The sequence below is a fragment of the Myotis davidii genome, unplaced genomic scaffold (assembly GCF_000327345.1).
Source record: "Myotis davidii unplaced genomic scaffold, ASM32734v1 scaffold177, whole genome shotgun sequence".
Classification (NCBI taxonomy): domain Eukaryota; kingdom Metazoa; phylum Chordata; class Mammalia; order Chiroptera; family Vespertilionidae; genus Myotis; species Myotis davidii.
In genome coordinates, this window is record NW_006287960.1 from 471,599 (window position 1) to 493,665 (window position 22,067).

The 22,067-nt window shown below is 35.6% G+C and overlaps 1 protein-coding gene across 5 annotated transcripts in view; it reads left to right on the forward strand.

The window, feature by feature from the left end:
- The window catches only part of KLHL13 (kelch like family member 13), a 125,268-nt gene that overhangs the window by 81,792 nt on the left and 21,409 nt on the right, over positions 1-22,067 (forward strand). For all 5 annotated transcript variants that reach the window (XM_015561425.1, XM_015561426.1, XM_006759871.1 and 2 more), the window contains 3 exons: positions 4,641-4,782; positions 18,139-18,271; positions 18,786-18,982. In XM_015561425.1, the coding sequence (XP_015416911.1) occupies positions 4,641-4,782; positions 18,139-18,271; positions 18,786-18,982 (472 nt within the window). The remainder of the gene's footprint in view (positions 1-4,640; positions 4,783-18,138; positions 18,272-18,785; positions 18,983-22,067) is intronic.

The window sequence follows — 22,067 nt, forward strand, 5'->3', positions numbered from 1 at the left end:
AAGAATTTGAAGTGCGCAGTTTATGACCTATGAAGTTGATACCTTATTTTTTAAACACAAACGTACTCATTTCAGTGGATTTTATAGGAGTAATATTTTTTTGGTATGTAGATTGATGACTATTGGATTTGAGGCTTTGAGGCCAAATGATGCAATTGTATGATACTCTTCCCTTCCCCAAATAGCATGCCACCAAACATGATTGCTGTAGTGAATGCTACGTGTTTACAATTCTTTATAGAATGCCTGCCAAACTATTACCTTTACAGAACTATTCATTGTAGAAAACATATTTGAACCAGGTTGACAGAGAACTTTTGCTGCAGCCCACCTACCAGATTGTACACATAATACACAATCTCTATTGTCATGGTGTTCACTATAAAAGGAAAATGATTGTGCATTTGATGGTTTTGAAATTTCCATTAAAAAACCCATTTGGGTGAGCAGAACCATATAGACAGCATGGGCTTCATACATGTTTGTACTAGCAATGTTGAGAGTATATCTTCCACTCTTTTTTTTTATAACTTTACATGTTCAAAGATGGAATCTTTGCTTTAATTTGCATATTCTAGAATACTAATGAGGTTGAACATTTTTCTGTTAACCATTTGTACTTTTATCTTTATGAATTTTCTGCTCATATCATTTACATGTTTCCCTTGGGAGTAATTTTTAAAATATGGAAAATTTTGAGTAAGATTACAATGTTAGCATTACCCTATTAACACATGTCAATTGCTTAGACTTTCTATTTCTTTTGTCTTCAAATAGCAGTACAAAGAAATGCCATAGTGTGTGTATGTTCAGTTTGACCACGTTGCAATGCTTTCAGTAAAACGATCAGACAGTGTCTTCAAAAAAGCAATTGTTCTTTTTGAGCAAGCACAGTTCACTGATTCATGAAAGATTTTTGTGAAAGATTGCTTGTGCACTCTGTGGTTGGTCATTATTTGGAAAATAAGATGTGTTCAGTCCTGGTGTGAAGGGTGGGTGTGACCTGGTGGCAATATACAGATGTTGTAGGAAAAAGATTTGATTTTTAGAAAGAAAATTGATGAACACAATCTCTCCTGTGGTTAATTTTATAATGTTGATGGAATTATTTGGGCAGGATTTTCTTGATTCTAAATTAGCATGTAAAAGTGAATCCAAATAATTGTTTTAAGCAGAATTAAATTATTATTCTTACATGAGTTTAAATAGAACAAAAGCTTTCCTGCATAATTCTTATAAACTTCAAAGCCATTATCTACTTATCTACTGTAAACACTTGACTTTTCAAATTGACGGGCCATTAATTAATAATATGAAAGCCGGCCATATTGTCTTGCCAAGAAAGAACAGAGGTATTTTATTGTTAGGTAGTCTTGGAAGAGTTGCAATTAATAATCCTACTGTGTCTTTTACTGCCAGCATTACCTCGTGCATTCAACTCTTGGCTGGGAAGTTATTTAGAACATGTAATTGCTTTAGAAAAATTTTCCTGAGGATCTTAACCCCTCTGTATCAGGGTTTCTCAACCTTGGCACATTTGATATGTTTGATGTGGAGATGTTTAGCAGCATCCCATCAGACAGTAGCACACAAACCCTCCCCCTTGTACCAATGAAAAATGTCTCTAGACATTGCCAGGCATGGGGGAAAGGAGGCAAACATCCTCTTGGTCCCCTTTCCCCTATTGAGAACCATTGATCTTTATATTGCTTCCATATGACTTGAAAAAAATGATTTAAAATGTTATTTGTTTTTAAAATTACTCAGGTAATAATTCCTCTAAGGATAGATTGATAGATTGTGACCTGGGGGTTGTAGAGAAATTTCACATCCTTGCAGTGTTGAAGACCAGTGCTCTTCATATCCAGTAAACTTAATGAAAAAGAAAGAAGAGAATATTGAATCTGCTGAGAAGGTTGAAATGGCATGTACTGTTACTGATGCAGAAATAATATGAAGTATTCTGAATGTTAAAAAGTCAAACAATGTTGATAAAAAGTCAGGAAGAAGATGATTTATTGAAGGCTTCTTCAGCTTTTGAAATAATTAATTAGAAAGCTAGTGGTATTATCTTGCCAAGAAAGGGCTGCATCTTTATATTCTGCTTTTCAGTTTTAAGAGCAAGAAATAAATGGCAAGTAAACAATTGTTATCTGTAGTTTATTTTTTAAAAGCAATTTTCAGAATATGTCATAGGGGCAATGCAGTTTTAGCTATACTTCTGTCCCAGTTATATCTATGGTTTTATAAAAAGGATAATTGGTAGTCATTTAAAGCACTGCAAGATAAGGAGATGTCTTTGGAATGATCCACAGAAATGCGATTCTGCATTCATTCAAATGACATATATTAAACTTCTCGTGTGCCAGGTTCTGTGCAGGGAATACAGAAAATAATAAGACATTCTGCTTGAATATCCCATTAAAATAATTCTGGTTGAATGGAAACTTTCTGGCTAGGGATACCACTCACCATCTGTCTATTACCCATTTTTCCAGTTGATTCTGTAATGTTAAATGTCTTTTGCAAAAGCTCTTAAAAGTGTGTGAGTGTGTGTATAGTATATATCATGCATATACTTTAATTCTTTTAAACCTATTTCTGAAACTTGAGGAAACCTATATTCATTTTCTTTTTGCTTGTTAAGTTTTTATTTAAATTATTCTCTTTATTAAATATCCATGAGAGTTGAATAAAACATGGTCCTATGTTATTAATTCATTTTTTATTATACTGTGGCTCTAATATCATTAAGGAAAATTGATGTCACCCTCAAGGCCAGAAGTTTTGCTAATTATTGCTGGTTGGTGTCAGAATTTAAAAAGCAGAATCTTTATTAAAAGTCCAGTAGAGTCTTAAAACTTTTTTGTTAAAACTGATCAACTTAGATTATAGATATGATAGGGAAAAACGTGAAATCTTTATGATATTGGATAGGCTGGAATTAGTAAAACAAATAATTCATCATTTAAGCAGTTACAGATAAGTGGGAAAATTACAGAGTTCTAGCACTTGAAAATCCATTCTTCCTTTGTGATTTCTGATGTCAATTTTAGCAGTCTACGTTATGAATGCACAGACCCCTTCAGAGCCATGAGCTCCCTGCTCTTTAGGCAGCTGATTCAGAGACAATTTTAGCAATGTAAACCTAAGGAAATACAAGCCAACCTGGTCTAAGGAATCATGAAAGGTTGTACCATGATGATTGTTTTTAGTGTAACCTACCTGAGGTAACTATGAAATATTTTGATATATTCTCGGTTGACTACTGTTCTCCAATCTTTTTTAAAAATATATTTTATTGAGTTTTTACAGAGAGGAAGGGAGAGGGATAGAGAGTTAGAAACATCGATCAGCTGCCTTCTGCACACTTCCTACTGGTTATGTGCCTGCAGCCAAGGCACACGCCCTTGATCAGATTCGAACCTGGGACCCTTGAGTCCGCAGGCCAATGCTCTATCCACTGAGCCAAACCGGTTAGGGCTGTTCTCCAATCTTTTTAAAAATCTTTTTTATCGCCCTGGCCGGTTTGGCTCAGTGGATGGAGCGTCGGCCTGCAGACTCAAGGGTCGCGGGTTCGATTCCGGTCAAGGGCATGTGCCTTGGCTGCGGGCACATCCCCAGTGGGGGGTGCTCAGGAGGCAGCTGATGGATGCTTCTCTCTCATCGATGTTTCTGACTCTCTATCCCTCTCCCTTCCTCTCTGTAAGAAATCAATAAAATGTATTTAAAAAAAAATCTCTTTTTATCGCCCCTAAAAAATACTGTTATAATATACATGGATATAACTTGTACTTATTATTTTTATTATTTCTTCCTTTGAAAAAATAGAAATGCCACTACACTGTAGCTATTTATCTAAATAATCCCCAAATGATGTAAGAGGTATTGCTAGAAAACAAAATATTTTAACATGCAAAAATTTTTGTTCCTTTTGGGTTGATTAGAACTATAACTAACAACAGAAGAGGAAATAATGTAATATGTCATGGTTAATCTTTGCCTTTTATTAATGGGGCTGTTGGAGTTTAGAAAAAGACTAGACATACATTCGAATCCTATCACAACCACTTAAAAATTTTTGTGACCTTAAGCCAATTGTTTTTTAACCCTTTACTTAATAAAAAGGACAGAGTACCTATTGCAATGGATATTTTTAATGATATTTTTAAGGATCGTGTGTGTAAATTTCTTGGCAAGTGCCTAATGCATAGTGACTATTCAATAAATGAGAGTTTTTTTTTATCTTTCTAAAAGTAGGCATTCCAAATTTATTTTAACTGTGCATAGCATAATTTGATTGTATTGCTACATATACAGTGAAACAAATACCAAAAGCAATTATTCTGACACTAAAAAAATGAAACCCTCTGTGATTATAGTTTTGAACCAGCTTGTAGGTTGTTTTATCGGGTCTCATTTAACTTTACTGACCTTGGGAAGCTTTTTGCAAGAAAAAAATACGTTTTTCTTCTATAATGTTAGAGTGCTGTGAGCCTTTTAAAATATATTGAAACAAAATTCAGCATATTCCATAGACAGATGATTAGTACTAGATTATTTTTTGAAATAATATCATTACTGTGAATTATATGACAACTTTTAATTTGCCTCTCTTTCTGATTTAAACAAATTCTTAGATCTCTCGTGGAAGAGGAAGACCAACACATGAAATTATCCCTTGGAAGCAGCGAAATGGGCCTCTCATCCCATTTGCAGTCTTCCAAGGCAGGAGCGACTCGCATCTTTACCAGCAATACCCACAGTTCTGTGGTGTTACAGGTATTGTAAACTGTCCTTTTTCTAGTATTTAATGGCTTTAAAAAGCACTCGGGTTTGTGTGGTGTGGGATGTCGATAGAGGGAAAGGTTGTGCACGTTTGAGGGTGAGGTTGTATAGAAATTCTCTGTACTTTCTGCTCAAGTTTGTTGTGAATCAAAAACTTCTCTAAAAAAATAAGGTTTATCAATTTTAAAAAAGCAAACAAGCAACAGAGGAGAAACTTTGAGGGGAAAACTGCATACCTTCCTGGTGTTAAAAAAAAATCCCCAGAGTTCATTCTTTGCTTTGTTTGTGTAATGGAAGTCTTGCTATCATTCCACTTTATTAGAGAATGTTGTATCTGGCAACATTAACTTTCCACTATATTGCAGCCAAAATAAATATCACAAAGTCTCTACACTAAATGTTCTAGTTCTTCATGCACAGCTTATTTTATTGTCACTTTTATCATAGTTCTAAGGTTTTATTTATTTGATGTCTCAACTCACATTGGCAATGTGAGGACTGCTGGATGCAAATACACTGGTAGATGTAAGAAGTAATAACTCACATCAAAGGAAAGGACAGAAAAACAATAGAAAGTCAAAAGAATACATAGAACTATAATATGGAGGTATTTAGTGTAGGGATTTCATGACTCCAAGTACTTCTGACCCTTGTGGATACTCCCTGACCTCTGTGGGCTTTGCTGAGTTAGAGAATCATATAATAAAGGATGTCCATAAATGTTATCTAGATATAGTTAAATTATATTAATGTTCTCTGCTTAGTAAGATAAGGAAAATAAATCTTTCTAAATGTGTTTTTAGCAGCGGGAAGGCCGGGGAGGGTTCGGGGGCGGGAGGTAGGGGGGTAAGAGATCAACCAAAGGACTTGTATGCATGCATATAAGCCTAACCAATGGACATAAGACACTGGGGAATAGGGGAGGCTAGGGGACTGTCTAGGGCGGGGAAAAAAATGGACACATATGTAATACCCTTTGTAATAAAAAATAAAATTTGAAAAAAAAATAAAAAAAAAGAAATAGGTGAATTTCATGTATATATCTTGTCAAGAACCATTATAATAAAGCAAAATATAGTATAAAGTATAGTATTAGCATAATATATAGATAACATAGTGAGGAAAGAGGTTTATCTTTGCTGTGTGGCCTTGCTGTGTTGTTTATTCCTCTGGGCTTCATTTTCTTAACTCCAAAATATGACTCTTGACAAGGAGATCTTTAAATTCCCTTCTAGTTCCCATCTGTGTGATTCAGTGAAATCACATTTTCCCAATGTTTCAGTTTCTAATGGGAGCTGGGTTTTAGAGTTCATTGTTCTGTGGGGTATCATCAACAGAAATGTGAGGGTCAGGAAGGAAACAATTTCTATCTCCTGGCATCTTAAGTCTATGTAAATGGTTTAATTGTTGGTTTTGGAAGGCTATAGATGGAGAGAATAATGGGTCAAGCAGATAGGAGAAGCATGAGAGGAAAGAATTTTTGTTATATTAAAGTACTTTCTCTAAAGAAAATACAAAGAGACTGACTTGTGTACCCCTCCACTATACTTCTGCCCTATCCATGACCATAGTCATGTGTTAATGACAATTTTTGTGGTTCTGCTAATTTTTAAAATGTACTTTAAACCAAATAATGAAAGCCACTGCAGTGTAATGACACAGATTTAAAGCAGTGGTTTTCAAATTTTATTGCATATCAGAATCACTAGGAGGATGGCTGTTAACACAGTGTGAACTTCTCCCCACCCCCAGTTTTCTGAATCAAAAATGGGGAGTGGGGTCCAGAAATGTGCATTCCTAATAAGTTCCCACGTGATACTGAAGGTCTGAGAAACATACTTTTAGAATCACTGTTCTAGAGGCTAAATCTGCCTTCCACTAAGAGATACGACATCTCCCTTTCTGAAACCCTTATATCATATGGAGATAAGATAATGTTATAATGGGGAAACAATGGAAGTACTTTAATTATCCATCCATAGGAAAATGGCTACCTAAATTATGTTGCATCAACTAGGTAATAATGTGCAGTCACTGAAAAGATCGAGACAGATCTTTATGTATTGAATGGATAGATTATATCAAATGAAAAAAGTAAGAGGACAGATGTGGCATATTCATACAATGGGATATTATTCAGCTATATAAAGAGATGAAGTACTGATACATGCTACACGTGGATCAACCTTGAAAACATTATTCTACATGAAAAAAGTTAGTCACAAAATGCCACATATTATATGATTCCATTTATATAAAATGTCCAGAATAGGGAAACAATAGAAGCAGAAAGTGGACTAGTGGTTGCTTAGGGCTGGAGAAAATGCGAGGATACAAGGGTGATAGCTTAAGGGTTTCACCCTTAAGGGTTTCTTTCTGAGGTGATGAAAATATCCTACAATTTATTGTGAAGATGGTTGCACATATTATCTGTGAATATTCTAAAAAACACTGAATTATACACTGTTAATGGGTAAATGGTATGGTATGTTAACTACATCTCAATAAAGCTGTTGAAATAGTAACAGGCCAATATATATTGTACAATTCCTTCCATTTGTAGAAAAATATTCAATATGCATACATATACATGAATGTAAGAGCATGGAGAACCTGGTGAATGATGTCTTGCACTTTGTGCTCTGTATACCCCTGCACTGTTTAATTTGCTTTACAATGGAAATATTTTTGCACATTACCTTTGTAATTTAAAAAATATATAATGGTTGACAAAACAAGTGTAGCTGTGTCTTAGAACCCTTAGCTCCGTCATGTTTTAGCTCAGCCTTTGTTGGTCCAGGCTGATTGTAGGCACAGTGATGTGAAAATAACCTGAGAGTTTGTATTAAGTAAAGACAATCTTGTCTAAGCTTGTTTTTAATGTATTAATATTTTCTGTTGTGGCATAGAGCTACCAGTTTATATTGCTTTTGAAAAATTTTGTACACTCTTTAAAAGTTTATTAAAATTATGTTCTCACAAATGGAGATTATTAAGTACAAGCAGTAACAGGGACCTTTTTTTTGGTATCTAATCTTAGGTGTGTGGTTGTCAAGGGAACAAGCTAGAGAAGTGTTTAATGTGTAAATGCTATCATTGTTTTAAAATTAGCAATCACACAAACTCCAGCTTCAAAAGGCATTGAAAGTAGCTTTCAGGGGAACGGGTCCATGGGGAAAGGCTGTTTTAAGAAGTCTCATTCTGAAGGATTACCCACTGTATAACTGTAGTTGGAAGGACGGAAGGACGTGTGTTTACTTTAGGCCATAACTGGAATCCTAATTTCACCACTTACCAGCTAGTTAAGTGACTTTGGGAAAGTCATTTATCCTCTTTAGGCCAGCGTCTTTATCTGTAATATCGGTAAGAGATATGAGGATTAAATGTGACAATTTATGGGAAAGTAAGGTGCATGATTTATTTTCCTTCCATCTGAGCCAAACAGGGAAGGTGTCAGAGAAAATGTAGCTGATCAGAAGTGATGGGTTTGCCAAATAAAGTGTCCATCTGGTGGACTTGATCTGCTCTAACAGATTAGTCATCTCCATTAAATAGGCTTTAGCAAACTAAGCTGTCAAAGAAAGTGCCTGGAAAGAATTTTGATACCTAATAGGCTTGGACCTTAAATAAAGCTCAGGAGAATCCAGGATGGAATTAGCACAGCAAAAGACTTACTCAAGTAAGGAAGATTAAGTAAGGTTTGCTTAAGTAGTAATTGGTAAAAAGCAAGGATTATTTCATTTTCCTCACTCCTTTCCTACTACTCCAGCTGTGGGTATTATGGACAACTTCCCTCCTTTGACCTCATTCTGTTACCCAGGTTGTCATCATTTTACTTTTACTACCCCATCCTATGGTAGGTACTTCATTGAATCAAACCCTTCCTAGCACCTTCATTGCTTAAAAGTAACAGCTTTATGAGATAAAATTTATGCAGCATGTATTCACCCATTTAAAGAGTACAATTTAATGGTTTTTACTTATTTATTTATAACATACATACATTTAAATATCTTTGATTTTTTAGAGAGGGGGGAAGGGAGAGAGAGAGAGAAACACCTGTCTGCACCCAACAACAGGGGATGAAACCTGCAACCTGGGCATGTGCCATGACCAAGAATCAAACTGGCAACATTTTGGTGCATAGGTTGATACTAAACCAATCACACTGACCAGGGCCAATTCAATGGTTTTTAATATATTCATAGTGTTTTTCAGATATCACCACAATCCATTGTAGAACATTATCATCCCCTCAAAAACAAACGTGTATCCATTAACAATCACTCCCCACTGACACCCAAACCCCTTCTTCAATCCTAAGCAACCATTAATCTACTCACTGTCTCTATAGATTTGCTTATTCTGAGCATTTCATATAAATGAAATTATACAGTATGTGGCCTTTTGTGACTGACTTCTTTTACTTAGCATAATGCTTTCAATGTTCATCCACATTGTAGCATGCATCAATACTTGTGTACTTTTTATGGCTGAATAATATTCCATTCTATGGATATACCACATTTAAAAATTTATCCATTGATGGACATTTGGATTATTTCAAATTTAGGCTATTATCAATAATGCTACTAGGAACATTCATGTACAAGTGTCTGTGTGGACATGTTTTCAATGATCTTTTATGTATACCTAGGAATGGAATTGGTGGTTCATATAGTTATTCTATGCCTAATTCAAAAAAAGAGAACTTCCCGAGTGTTTTTCAAAATGGCTATACTATTTCACATTCCCTTGGGCAGTGTATGAGGGTTCCAACTTTTCCATTTTCTTGCCAACACTTATTATGCCTTCTTTATTATAGCCATACTAGTACGTGTGAAGTAGTATCTTATGGTTTTGATTTGTATTTCCCTGATCGCTAATGATGCTAAGCATCTTTTCATTTGTGTTTATGGCCATTTCTATATAATCTTTGATATAGAACTATCTATTCAAATCCTTTGCCCAGTTTTTAGTTTGGTTCTTTGTCTTTCTACCAGAAGCCCAGTGCATGAATTCTTGCATGGGTGGGGTCCAGCCGCCCACCCTGATGGGGGCCAATCAGCTGGTGGGGGGAGGGGCCACAGAAGGTTGGCTGGCCGGCCCTGTTCCCAATTAGTGACCGGTCGTTCTGGTCATTCCATTGTTCTGGTCACTTGGCTTTTATATATATAGATTATTCATTTGGAAGAGTTCTTTATATATTCTAGGTACAAATACCTTATCATACACATGATTTACAAGATTTTCTTTTAGCAGCTTTGATCTTATAGTCCTTGTTGTTCTGCCATAACTCCAATCTTGCCAATCTCTAATCCATTATCCATTAAGTGATACAGTCTTTGCTTCTGCTTTACCTTAGTAGAATTAATGGGACAGATATTAAAGGCAAATGCCTGGAAAACTTCTGATTTTTCACTGTTGTCTATACATATATTATTCCTTCACACTTCGGTGTCTTTGCACCCATTTCCTGTCCCTGAAATGCCCATATTTTACTTTTTCTGTTTGGTAAATCCCTTTTCACTCATAATGATATATCTTAAATGGTAAGTGGTAAAATTAGAGTTCTAGTTTTGGCCTAATTGCATGTCCTTCCCACAATAGTTATTCAGTGCATAATCCAGCATAGTGAGACTTCTTTAAACAGTCTCTTCCATGGATTCATTCCCTGATAGCTACTTTCAATGCCTTTTGAAGCTGGAGTTTGTGTGACCCAGGCAGAGTTAGTGGCTTCTTCAGTTCCTCCCTCTTAGTCCCTGTTAATATCACCTATCTGTGAGATCCCAAGGTCTAGGATCTAATTTGTTGTTTTTGAATGTCTATGATTGACTGGTGGGGTACATGGTAAATACTTAATAAATGTCTATTAAGACATTTACTTTTAAGCTTTATGAGGTAGAACCAGAGTAGCATTTTCTCTAGGACCCTTTTCCCCAATACTGAGGCAAATCCTTTTGAGTACTCTACCTAAAGCCCAGGAATTGTAAGGTTTCTGTCCTTGTGGTTTGGATAGGAACTATTCTCAGCTCTTTGTGAGCCTTGGATAATGATGTTTATTCTTGCAGATGTCTCTTTCCCCAGACAAATGCACTTAAAACACTCCTAAATACTTGAGGGAAACTGGTTTTAGATTTCTGTCACTCTTTGTGCAGATCTCTCCTCTTGTATTCTGCCCTACAAACCTAGCTGACTTAACTTCCCCAGACTCTTAATATTGGGAAGATTCCAGGTTTCACCTGAGCTCCTACTACCTGTAATTGGAAAGTTCAGGCAGTAAGCAATCATGGGGCTTGTCTAATTCATTTCTCATCTTGCACAGACCCTTCTCTTTCATCCATTCTTACTTTTTTTCATATATTTTGTCTAGTTTTAAATTGTTTCAAGTGGTAAAATAAATCCAGTCCCTATAACTTCATCTTTGCTGGACACAGAAATCTATAGGATATAATTAAATGCTAACTTTTGAGACCCACTACAGGTATCTAATTTTCCTAGAGTTTTGGTTAGAAATAGGGTTACAAAGGAGGTCAATTAAAACAGTTTATTTTCCAATTACAGATGTTATAAAATGTTATATTAGTTTCATATATATAACATAGTGATTAGACATTTATATATTTTACAAAATGGTCACCCCAATAAGTATGGTTCCCATCTGACACCATCCACAGTCATTACAATATTATTGACTGTATTTTCTATGCTGTACTTTACATGCCTATGACTATTTTTATAACTGGAAATTTGTACTTTTTAATTCCTTAACTCATCTCTGCAACTCCCATGCCATCTGGTGACCTTCAGTTTGTTCTGTTATCTATGAGTTTGTTTCTGTTTTGTTTGTTCATATATTTTGTTTTTCAGCTTCTACATCTAAGTAAAATCATATGGTATTTGTCTTTGTCTGACTTACATCTCTTAGCATAATACCCCAAAGGAGCTCAAATTTTAACGAGGCTTTGGAAGACAGAAGATATTCTGCATGAAAGACAATGGCATAAAGTTACTAGAAAAGGAGTAAGTCTGGGTTTTTACCAATCAGATAGTCTGGAGAACAACCTGATAAGATGAGTCAGAGTACTTAGGGACATAATGAAAAATAAGGTTGAGCAGTTAAGTTGGAGCAAGATTAGAGAAGTCTTTAAAGTCTTATATTGTGATATAATGCAATGATAGAAGGCCATTAGAAGTTTTTTTTAACTCCAAGAAGTGTAATATAATGAGGACAGAGTTTAATTAACATTAATATAAAGTTCTATATTCATTTGATATATCTATTTATCTTAGGCTAGAGGTCCGATGCATGAAATTCATGCAAGAGTAGGCCTTCCTTTCCCCAGCTGCCAGCACCGGCTTTCTTCTGGCATCCAGGACCTGGGCTTCCCTCCGGCCACTGGCAGACACCCGGGACCTGGGCTTTCCTCGCAGCCCCGGCTTCATCCGGAAGGTCGTTTGGAAGTACATCCAGAAGGATGTCCGGTCTAATTAGCATATTACACTTTTATTATAGATAATAAATGAAGAGCAATCTTACAAAAACATAGTGATAGTATTGTTTTAATAAAATACATTACATCTACTTAAAGATTGAAGTACATTGCTTAATTCTCTCTTTTTTTAATTCCTTAACCTTTGTTCATAAAACATATTTTTCATTAATAATTTGTATTGTTCTTCTCAAGATGCACTTTCTTTTTACTCCATTTATTTTTTGAAATTTCACTGATCAAAGTAGATAGAATATACTAATAAGTTATTTCCAATGCAGAATTTAGTGGAAAGATTTGCTTATCAAATTGCTTTTTAATACCTGAGTACCAGTATCTCTCAAGCTTTTTCACAATGGCATTATATTTAATTTAAAAGTTATTGATATCCAACCAATTTTTGGTATTAATTATTTGTAGCTCATCTGATTTCTATATTATGGTTGTGTAATGTCAACATATATCCTTTTCTGTTTTAATATGGCCATTTTAAAATTTATCAAACTTATTTAAAATATCAGTCTTTCAGGATATTACATATATACCTACCTCTATTTAATAGTACTTGAAGTTTTGGTATGCTGGGTAAGTTTAAAGCTTTTAAAAATGCTCGCCCACCCCCCTCCTCAAAAGGATATGAAGAAAAAGGCAAAACAGAAGATATGGGGAGAGCTACAGAAGAGGGAAAGGAAAACATTAGACGTAAGAAATTGAAAACAGACAACAATACCCTCATAAATGAAACCCAACATCCAGAAGAAATAGAAAAATAGAGAACTAAGATGAGGATTAGGGCAGAAAGAAGTTGAGTTTAAAGCAATAGAAACAATTTTAAAGACACTCTAAAAGACTAATTGTAAGCAATTTTGTGTAAAACAACTCTATTTGTGTTTAGTGGACTACCATATGGAAATAGACAGGAATGTTTTTAGAATTTTGACAAGAGGAATCAGTAAAATTTGGTGGAAAAATCATTTTATAATAGAAGAACACATTTTAAATGTTCAGGGTATCTTTAAGAGTTTTTATAGAGTTGCCTAGTGAAAATATATATGAGTGAATGATATAAAATATTCCACCTTATCCCAAGGGAATATGTTCCAAGGCCTCTGGTGGATGCCTGAAATCACAGATAATACTGAACCCAGTATATACTATATTTTTTCATATATATATATATGTATACTTATATCTTGCTCCAGACTATCTGATTGGTAAAAACACACATATATACATACATACATATGATAAAGTCTAATTTATAAATTAGGTACAGTAAGAGATTAACAACAACCAATAATAAAATTCAACAATTACAACAATATACTATAATAGTTATGTGAATGTGGTCTGTCCTCCTCCTTCCTTCCCTCCCTCCCTTTCTCCTTTTCTCTCTCTGATGATACTGATCTGACCATGGAGATGACTCCTAGTGACTAATGGGTGGAGATCATATACAGCTTGGAGATACTGGACAAAAAGGGATGATTCACATCTCTCCCAGGCAGGACAAAGCAGAGTAGCATAAGTTTTCGTCACAGTACTTAGAACAGCATGCAACTTAAATTTTATGAATTGTTTATTTCTGGAATTTTTCACTTAATATTTTCAGATTGTGGTTGACCACAGATAACTGAAACCATGGAAAGCTAAACTGTGGATAACAGGAGACTGCTATATAGAAGGCAGATGAAAATTTTGGAGAAGAATGGCCCCTCCCACCTTTTTTTTAATGTGTGCATTCTCTACAAGATTAGCGTACAGCATCCTGGAATAACATTGCTTCATTCAACATGATTTTGTTATAATGTTGATGAGATGCCATAGAAATTTAATTATTGTTTATATCAATTAACCTGTGGTAAAATTGGTTTTGTTATATGTTGGTTTGCTTTAAGTCACAGAACCTATCAACGATGTTAAATGACTCCTTAACTATAGAAAAGTTGTTTAGAGAAATGACTGCTTGCTTCTGTACAACAAATTATGTTGTAAAAGCAATTTTAGTTTTTTTTTCTTTAGACAGAGCTGGGCTATCCAGATAACCACATGCAAACAAGATATTTAGAACCTGTCTGAAAAAAGTCTGAATTGACACATCTTATTTGGATAAAGATAGCAATAGTCAGGAATAAAATTGGCAAATATGGAATTGGAGAGTGAGATTATTTATTTATGCATATGAAAATAAAGGCTGGGAAACAGAAAGGGAAACTATATGCACTGAAAATAAATGCAAAACCTCACAAAAGTAGACAGTTTGCTAATGACAGATAAATTAAGTTTACAAGAGAAGATACTCAGAATGTGCCACAAGTGATCTAGGAGCCTCACCTTCCTTTTGGGGGGGATTCCAGAATATATTGAGAAAGATTAGAGGTGTGCTTTTTTTTAAGGATTTTGTAAAGAGAAGCAAAATTATCAAGTTTGTGCAGAGGGTAAAAGCTCCTGGTGTTTTAGCTGAGCTGTTCAGAATTTGAGAATTGAATATGTACCTCAACAAGTAATTTTAATGGAGTATGGACCAAATGAGAAATGACATAGATCATGATGCTCAATTTCCAGTATCAAATATTCATAGGTATGTTTTGTTTGAAACTCAGGAGTGCTTGCGAATGAGCCAAGAAGTTTTATTTTTTATTTTTGACAGAAGAAAATAAATCATTGCTTTAGGCTGAATAAGCCATGATTACCTTTCAAAATATTATCTACATATATCTCAGAGAAGAAGATTCAAAATTATTTGATGAATAAAATAAAATAAGGCAGCATTCAGTACTTAGTCTCATTTCATTGGTATCTTGACATCTCTCTTTTTAGACAGTACCCAAGGTGTAATAAATTCACAAGATAAACCATATGCTTAACTTGCTAGTGGCTATTAATTCTTTAGAAGTGCACATTCTTCGCCCAGCTAGTGTGGCTCAATGGTTGAGCATTGACCTATGAACCAAGAGGTCAGGGTTCGATTCCTGGTCAGGGCACATGCCTGGGTTTTGGGCTCGATCCCCAGTGTGCAGCGTGCAGGAGGCAGCCAGTCAATGATTCCCTCTCATCATTGATGTTTCTACCTCTCTCTCCCTCTTCCTTACTCTCTGAAATCAGTAAAAAAATATTAAAAAAATAATTCCTGTATACATACAAGCCAAAGATAGATCACACACACACACACACACACACACATGCATGCACACACACAAACACACACACACACGTCTAGAAGTACAGTTGATCCTTGAACAACCCGGGTAAGAGTGCTGACACCCCTATTTCCCCAGCACAGTCACAAATCCATATGTTACTTGATGCCTCCAAAAACTTACTAATAGTCTACTGTTGACTGGAAGCTGACCGATAACATAGTTGATTAACAGGTATTTTGCATGTTATATGTATTATATACTGTATTTTACAATGAAATAAGCTTTACAAAAGAAAATTTTATTAAGGAACACATAAAGAAGATAAAATACATTTGCAGTATTTATTGGAAAAAAACAACACAGGTATAAGTGGACCCATGCAGTTCAACCCCATGTTGTTCAAGGGTCAATTATATATATACTAAAGGCCCAATGCATGAAATTCATGCAAGAGTAGGCCTTCCTTCCCCTAGCTGCTGGCACTGGCTTCCCTCTGGCACCCGGGACCTGGGGTTCCCTCGCAGCCCCAGGTCTGGAAGGACATCTAGTCTCATTAGCATATTATGCTTTTATTATTATAGATTAAACTGTTAACAGTAGTTACTCCTGGTACTTAGAAGAGGTGGACTTTTAGTTTTCTATTTATATTCTTTCATATTTTTTCAACAAGTAGACATTTAATTTTTTAATCTGAAATTTATCTGTGGGAGAAAAAAAAGCAAGCCCTTGGGAACCAATCTCCCCTCCCCTTCCCTCCCAAACCTTGGTTCAGTTCCTCTTGTCTTATCTTGGCTTGTACAGTTTACCACAAATAAACACTATAGGTACAATTTATTTTATTATTATCGGGAGAAGTTTCACAAATAAAGTTCCTGGTTTCTAGCAGGCTTGTCAGAAAATTATAGTTCTTCCCATTGTGGCTACATGGTTTTAAAATACCAAGTGGTGGTCTATGGGGAAAATTTAGTTTGTTTGTTCATTTACTAGTTGAACATTTATTAAGTTCCAAGCAAGTGCTAAGCACTGGGGAATTTAAACATGCTAGTCCCTCAACTCTTCTAGCTGATGGTTCCTTCCCTCCTTCTGTATTGCTTGACCATCCCATCTGGTCCACAGAGCTTTCATTCAGTACTTTCCAATGCTCATCTACATTTGAAAGGAACCCACTTACACTTATTGCAATTTAGACCACATATATGAATTTTCAAAAAGCTACTTCTTGCCTTCTGCATTAGAATATTCCCCTAAAATCGGCATCTCTTTTTACATCTACTTTTAATAAGTAACAGGAATAGGAGATGATTTAACAATGAAAATAGCGAGGATGGGGTATATAATGTTTATGTTATAAAGGAAAGGGGCATTTCTGAAAGATTTGATATTTGTGAGCAAAAATATATGTCAATCACTATTAGAGAGAGAAAAATATGATACATATGTTACATTTGGGATAAAAATATATATCTCCAGAGAGAAAGTGACTGGATCACATTATCTCTTTGAAGTTCCAGTTCTGTAGATTCAAGCATTTCTTTAAAAAGCAATTTAAAAATTATGATGAGAAAACATTTAGACTGAGGTTTAGATTACATACATATGTGTAGGATCAATATTTCTAAAACTGCATTTTTTGGTATGTCATGCCTTTTGCTTTGTAAATCCATGAAACACAATTTTAAATAAAAGTTTTATTTGAGGTCATTAAAATATGAAGGTGCAGAGTAATCTTTGCTGTTTCTGTTGTATTACATTTTGTATTATATTACATTCGATTATTAGAAAGTAATTTGCATGAGTATCCTCATGATTTTTTATAAAAATACATTTCCATTTTTGAAACTGCAGACTCAATATTGCCAAAATCTTCATTTTGAGCCTCACTGTTAGATTGTGTATTATCTCTTTTTTGTGCATTTACCCTCCTATTATAAACTTAATGTGTTTCATTCTCCCCAGAGAGGACCAAAGAAACAACTGCTTAGTTGTTCTGTGGTTGCTAGCCTATTAATTCCCCACTAGACTTTAGGTATTTGGGGACAATTATGTCTCCTGTTAGGTCTCCTGGGCTCCTTTTTCCAAAGATAATTAAATCCCAAACTTGAAACTTGAAAGATAATTGATCAAGCAGCAGCAATGTACAGAGTACAAAGATACCTAAGACACCCTCCCTATTCTCGAGGAGATGGAACATTCTACTTGGTAGAAAGGAACTCCTACCTTGCAGCCAACACAAATGTTTCTCTACCTCCCTTTCTCAAAAAACAAACAAACAAACAAACAACTCCTCAAACCAAAACAAAAACAATGTATCTCAATAAGGTTTGTAAAAGGATTCTTAATAAATATATTATTATGGAAAGAATGTTAGTCTAACACCATAATTCTGCACATGGGGAAATGAAAGTATAGCTGGTAATTGTTTTCCAAAATAAGGTAAAAGCCAACATTTGTGTAAAAAAGCAAATGAATATAGCTCTCTTCTTATTTGTTCTTAATTTAAATTAGTCTTAATGTTATATTTTATCTACAGTGAATTAAATATAATCAAATATCAAGTAAGCTGTTCAGTTTTTTTTCATCTGAGTAATTATTGTATTATTTTTACTTTCCAAATAGATGGCACTCACATTAATATGTAAACAGAATTTTAGCACATGGAGATTTGTATACCCATTTTATCTTGGTTAGTGGTCCAACTCATGTTCGTGTTGTAGGGCTTTGACCAGCTTCGACATGAAGGCTTGCTCTGTGATGTGACCCTGATGCCAGGTGACACGGATGATGCCTTCCCTGTGCATAGAGTCATGATGGCCTCTGCCAGTGATTATTTCAAGGCTATGTTCACAGGTAGGTTGCCTTTTTGAACTCTGCATCCACGTTACAACAATATGAAAAATATGTGTTCAGGTTTTTTTAATTTCTAAAGTTCATTCAGGTCTTTTGGTCTGTGTCTTTATAAGAAGAAACAGTTTCAAAAGGAATATACAACGAGTAAGTGTGGTTGTGGGTGGTGTTTTTAAACTTGAGAAATGTATGTACCTCTTTCATACCTCCGTCCTCCTTTATTTCACAGCTTCCCCCCCCTCCCCAGACACATATATGAATGGGCATCAGAGACTCTAGGTCCACTACTACAATCTTTCATTCATCAAAAGATACAAAGTGACAGGAGAACATTAGTATAGAAATACTCCTTTAAAGTACACTCTTTAATTATAAATTATGCAGAAGCCTAACTGACATGAATGCTCACACAGAATAAAACTTGTTTTTATTTTATTGTATCTAATTAGCAGCAGAAGTGAGTTTGACCTTAATTAAATTCTCTGTCTTCATTTAATTGAATGTCTTTTTATTTAAGGTGGAATGAAAGAACAAGATTTAATGTGCATTAAGCTTCATGGCGTGAGCAAAGTCGGTTTAAGGAAAATTATTGATTTCATTTATACTGCAAAACTTTCTCTTAATATGGACAACCTTCAAGACACACTGGAAGCTGCCAGTTTTCTACAGATTCTGCCGGTTTTGGACTTCTGCAAAGTGTTTCTCATATCTGGGGTAAGACATTTTCAAATCCTCAAATCCTTTTCTGCAGTAGACTCTGATGTCCCCTGTTTAGAGCACACATATGAATCTTTTGTTTACACATGTAAAACTTTAGCCATTAGAGAGGGATGTCACATAGTGTGTGGTTTGGAAGCAAATTGAGAGGAAAACAGTACAGGTATATATTTAGAAAAGACAGTCATTTAATAAAAGCCTTCTCTATAATCAGATGACACCAGACAGTAATAATATTTGATAACAATATATACCTTAATCTTCTTGACAATCTATAATAATAAAAGGGTGATTAGACCAGAAGTCCTTCCGGACATAATTCCAGACATCCTTCCTGACAAAGCTGAGACCCAGGTGCCTGCAGGTGGCCTGAGGGGAGCCAGCCTGGTCCTGGGTGCCTGCGGGCAGCCCAAGGGAAGCCAGCCCAGGTCCTGGCGTCCAGAGGAGGGAAGCAGCCTGGGTTCCAGGTGCCTGCCAGCGGCCAGAGGAGGGAAGCCCGGGACCCAGGTGCCAGAGGGAAGCTGGAGCCAGTAGCCAGGGGAAAAAAAGCCTACTCTTGCATGACTTTTTGTGCATCGGGCCTCTAGTCCGATATAATAAAAGCCTAATATGCTAAGTGTCCGGTCATCCATTCGGCTGTTGAAGCAATCAAAGCATAGTATGCTAATGATTTGCTAAGGCTACTCAACCACTCACTATAACGTGCACTGACCACCACAGGGGAAGATGCTCTGACTGGTAGGTAAGCTTGCTGCTGGGGTCTGGCTGATCATGACTGAGCGAGATGGGCCAGACACACCCGGGAGCCAAAACGATTGTGAGTGGGGGCCTGACTGCCCCGCCCGATCACCCTGCAGACAGCGACCAGTGGTGGCGGTGAGGGTCCTGGCCCTGATTGATCACCCTGCAGATGGCAACCAGTGGTGACAGCAGGAGGCGGGGCCGCTGCTCAGTTCCCAGGAGCTGAGCGAGCTGGGTTGGGGGCCCGGCCCCAATTGATCGCCTTGCAGGTGGGATGGTGGAGCAGGTGAGGGGTTGGTGCCAGGCCAAGGTGAGGTACCAGGTGGGGCTGTGGGGCTGCGAGGCTGGGGGCACGAGCTGGGGCCCAATCCCCACAGGCCACCCCAAGGGACCCCACCCATGCACAAATTCATGCATCAGGCCTCTAGTATTATATATTTTAATTTGGATTTATTCACCTTAATGATTTTATACAACAGAAGTTAAATAGAATTCTGGGGAAACATAATTTGAACTTCTAGAAGTCTTTTCAAATAGGCTCAGCAGTCTTTTTTCTTCCTTTAAATACGGGATCTAGGTCTTGAAAAGAACTAACAACTATATATAAACCTTTAAGAATATAAGTTTTGAGTCTATCAAAACATATGACCCATTGAACTATTTTTAGCCCTCTTTAATAGATAAGAGAGAGCACATACAACTACCAACTAATGAACTGTTTAGCAGTCATCTGGTTCCTGAACACAGTGCCTTATTTTGGTTGAGATTTTTACATTTTCTTCTGGGAAATAGAGTATTTTGGTTGCAAATAAATATTGCCAAGAAGATTGCTTTTGTGATTGAAAAATTGTGACAATAGTAAATTTTGATATGTTTTATAATTTATTATATTGATAGAAAATACATTTTCCTATAATTGATTTTACATCATACCAATTTTAATATTGGTAAATAATTGCTATTAAGCCTTCAAAATTACATTTACTAAGCATGGAGCCTTATCTTTAAAACCCTAAGTTTCAAGAGACTATGTCCTTAATGGTTTTATTACTAAGCTGCCCCTTATCTTTTAAAGTCAGCCAACAGTTCATTAACTGGCCTATTGAAAGTGTGTTTTGTTTGTTTATTGCCATTCTAAAGTACTCAGACTGGTGTCTCACAATTACTTTTAATCTTTTAAACTAACTGATATTTTTAAGGATTTTATGGCAGCATGGTGTAGTGTTGATTTGTATTGTCTTCTCCATTGTTCAACTAGCCCAAGTGAAGTTTATTTCCCAAGATACTGCTTGTCATCATTATTGAATCTGGGTACTAAATGAATTTTTAATTTAGTCATACAAGGCCATTCTCTTCAAGAGCTATAAGCATCTTTCCTCTAGTTTTTGCATTGACATCATATAGCAAATTCATTTCAAGAAAAAATAAATTGTATTGAATATGCTTTTAAAAATGTATGTCTAATTTAATAATAACACAATGCTTACATTTTTTATTGCTTTACATTGATCCTAGCAACATATGGTCATCCTAAGCCAAACTAGGCACAGTGTTGCGATTTTTTTTTTTGGAACTAATCATTAACAAGCAACATCATTGACCTATTCATTATCAAATATCAAAGTTTAGTCCTTATAATTTTAGACATCGGTTGTGATCAGTTCCTTTACCTGAAAGAAAAGTACCAAACTGGATAAGGCACAATTTATGAAAAGGTATAAAAGTATATGATTATAAAAATTTAACAGTATTAGAAAATAATTTTGTTCTAGATAACTCTATTTAGGGAGGTGGGGAAGGGTGAGTGGGTGGGAGGTAATCAACCAAAGACATTGTATGCATATATGCATAACCCATGGACCCAGACAGTGGGGTGCTGATGGCCTGGGGCAGGGAAGGGGGCTGGAGGGGGACTGGAGGGGGCCGATGGGGGAGAAAAGGGGCCATATGTAATACTTTCAACAGTAAAAATTTTTAGGTTGATGCTTAACCATTGAGCCATGCCAGCTGAGAATCAACAATAAAGATTTTAAAAAAAATTAAAGATGGAACTACCTTATCAAAAACAAATTTATTTGAAATTGATATCACAGTAATTTTGCAATATAGACACATTTCCTGTAATTAGGATGTTGATTTCTTAACCTATTTGAAGCATTTATTATAACTGTATGTTTTACCTTTTGTGTGTGTATATATATATATATATATATATATACCTATTATACATATACACATAAAATCCATATACATGTCAATGCAACCTAACTATATATACACATACACATGCAATTCAATTAAATATATAATCAGGTTATAATCAAATCTTATGTATATATAA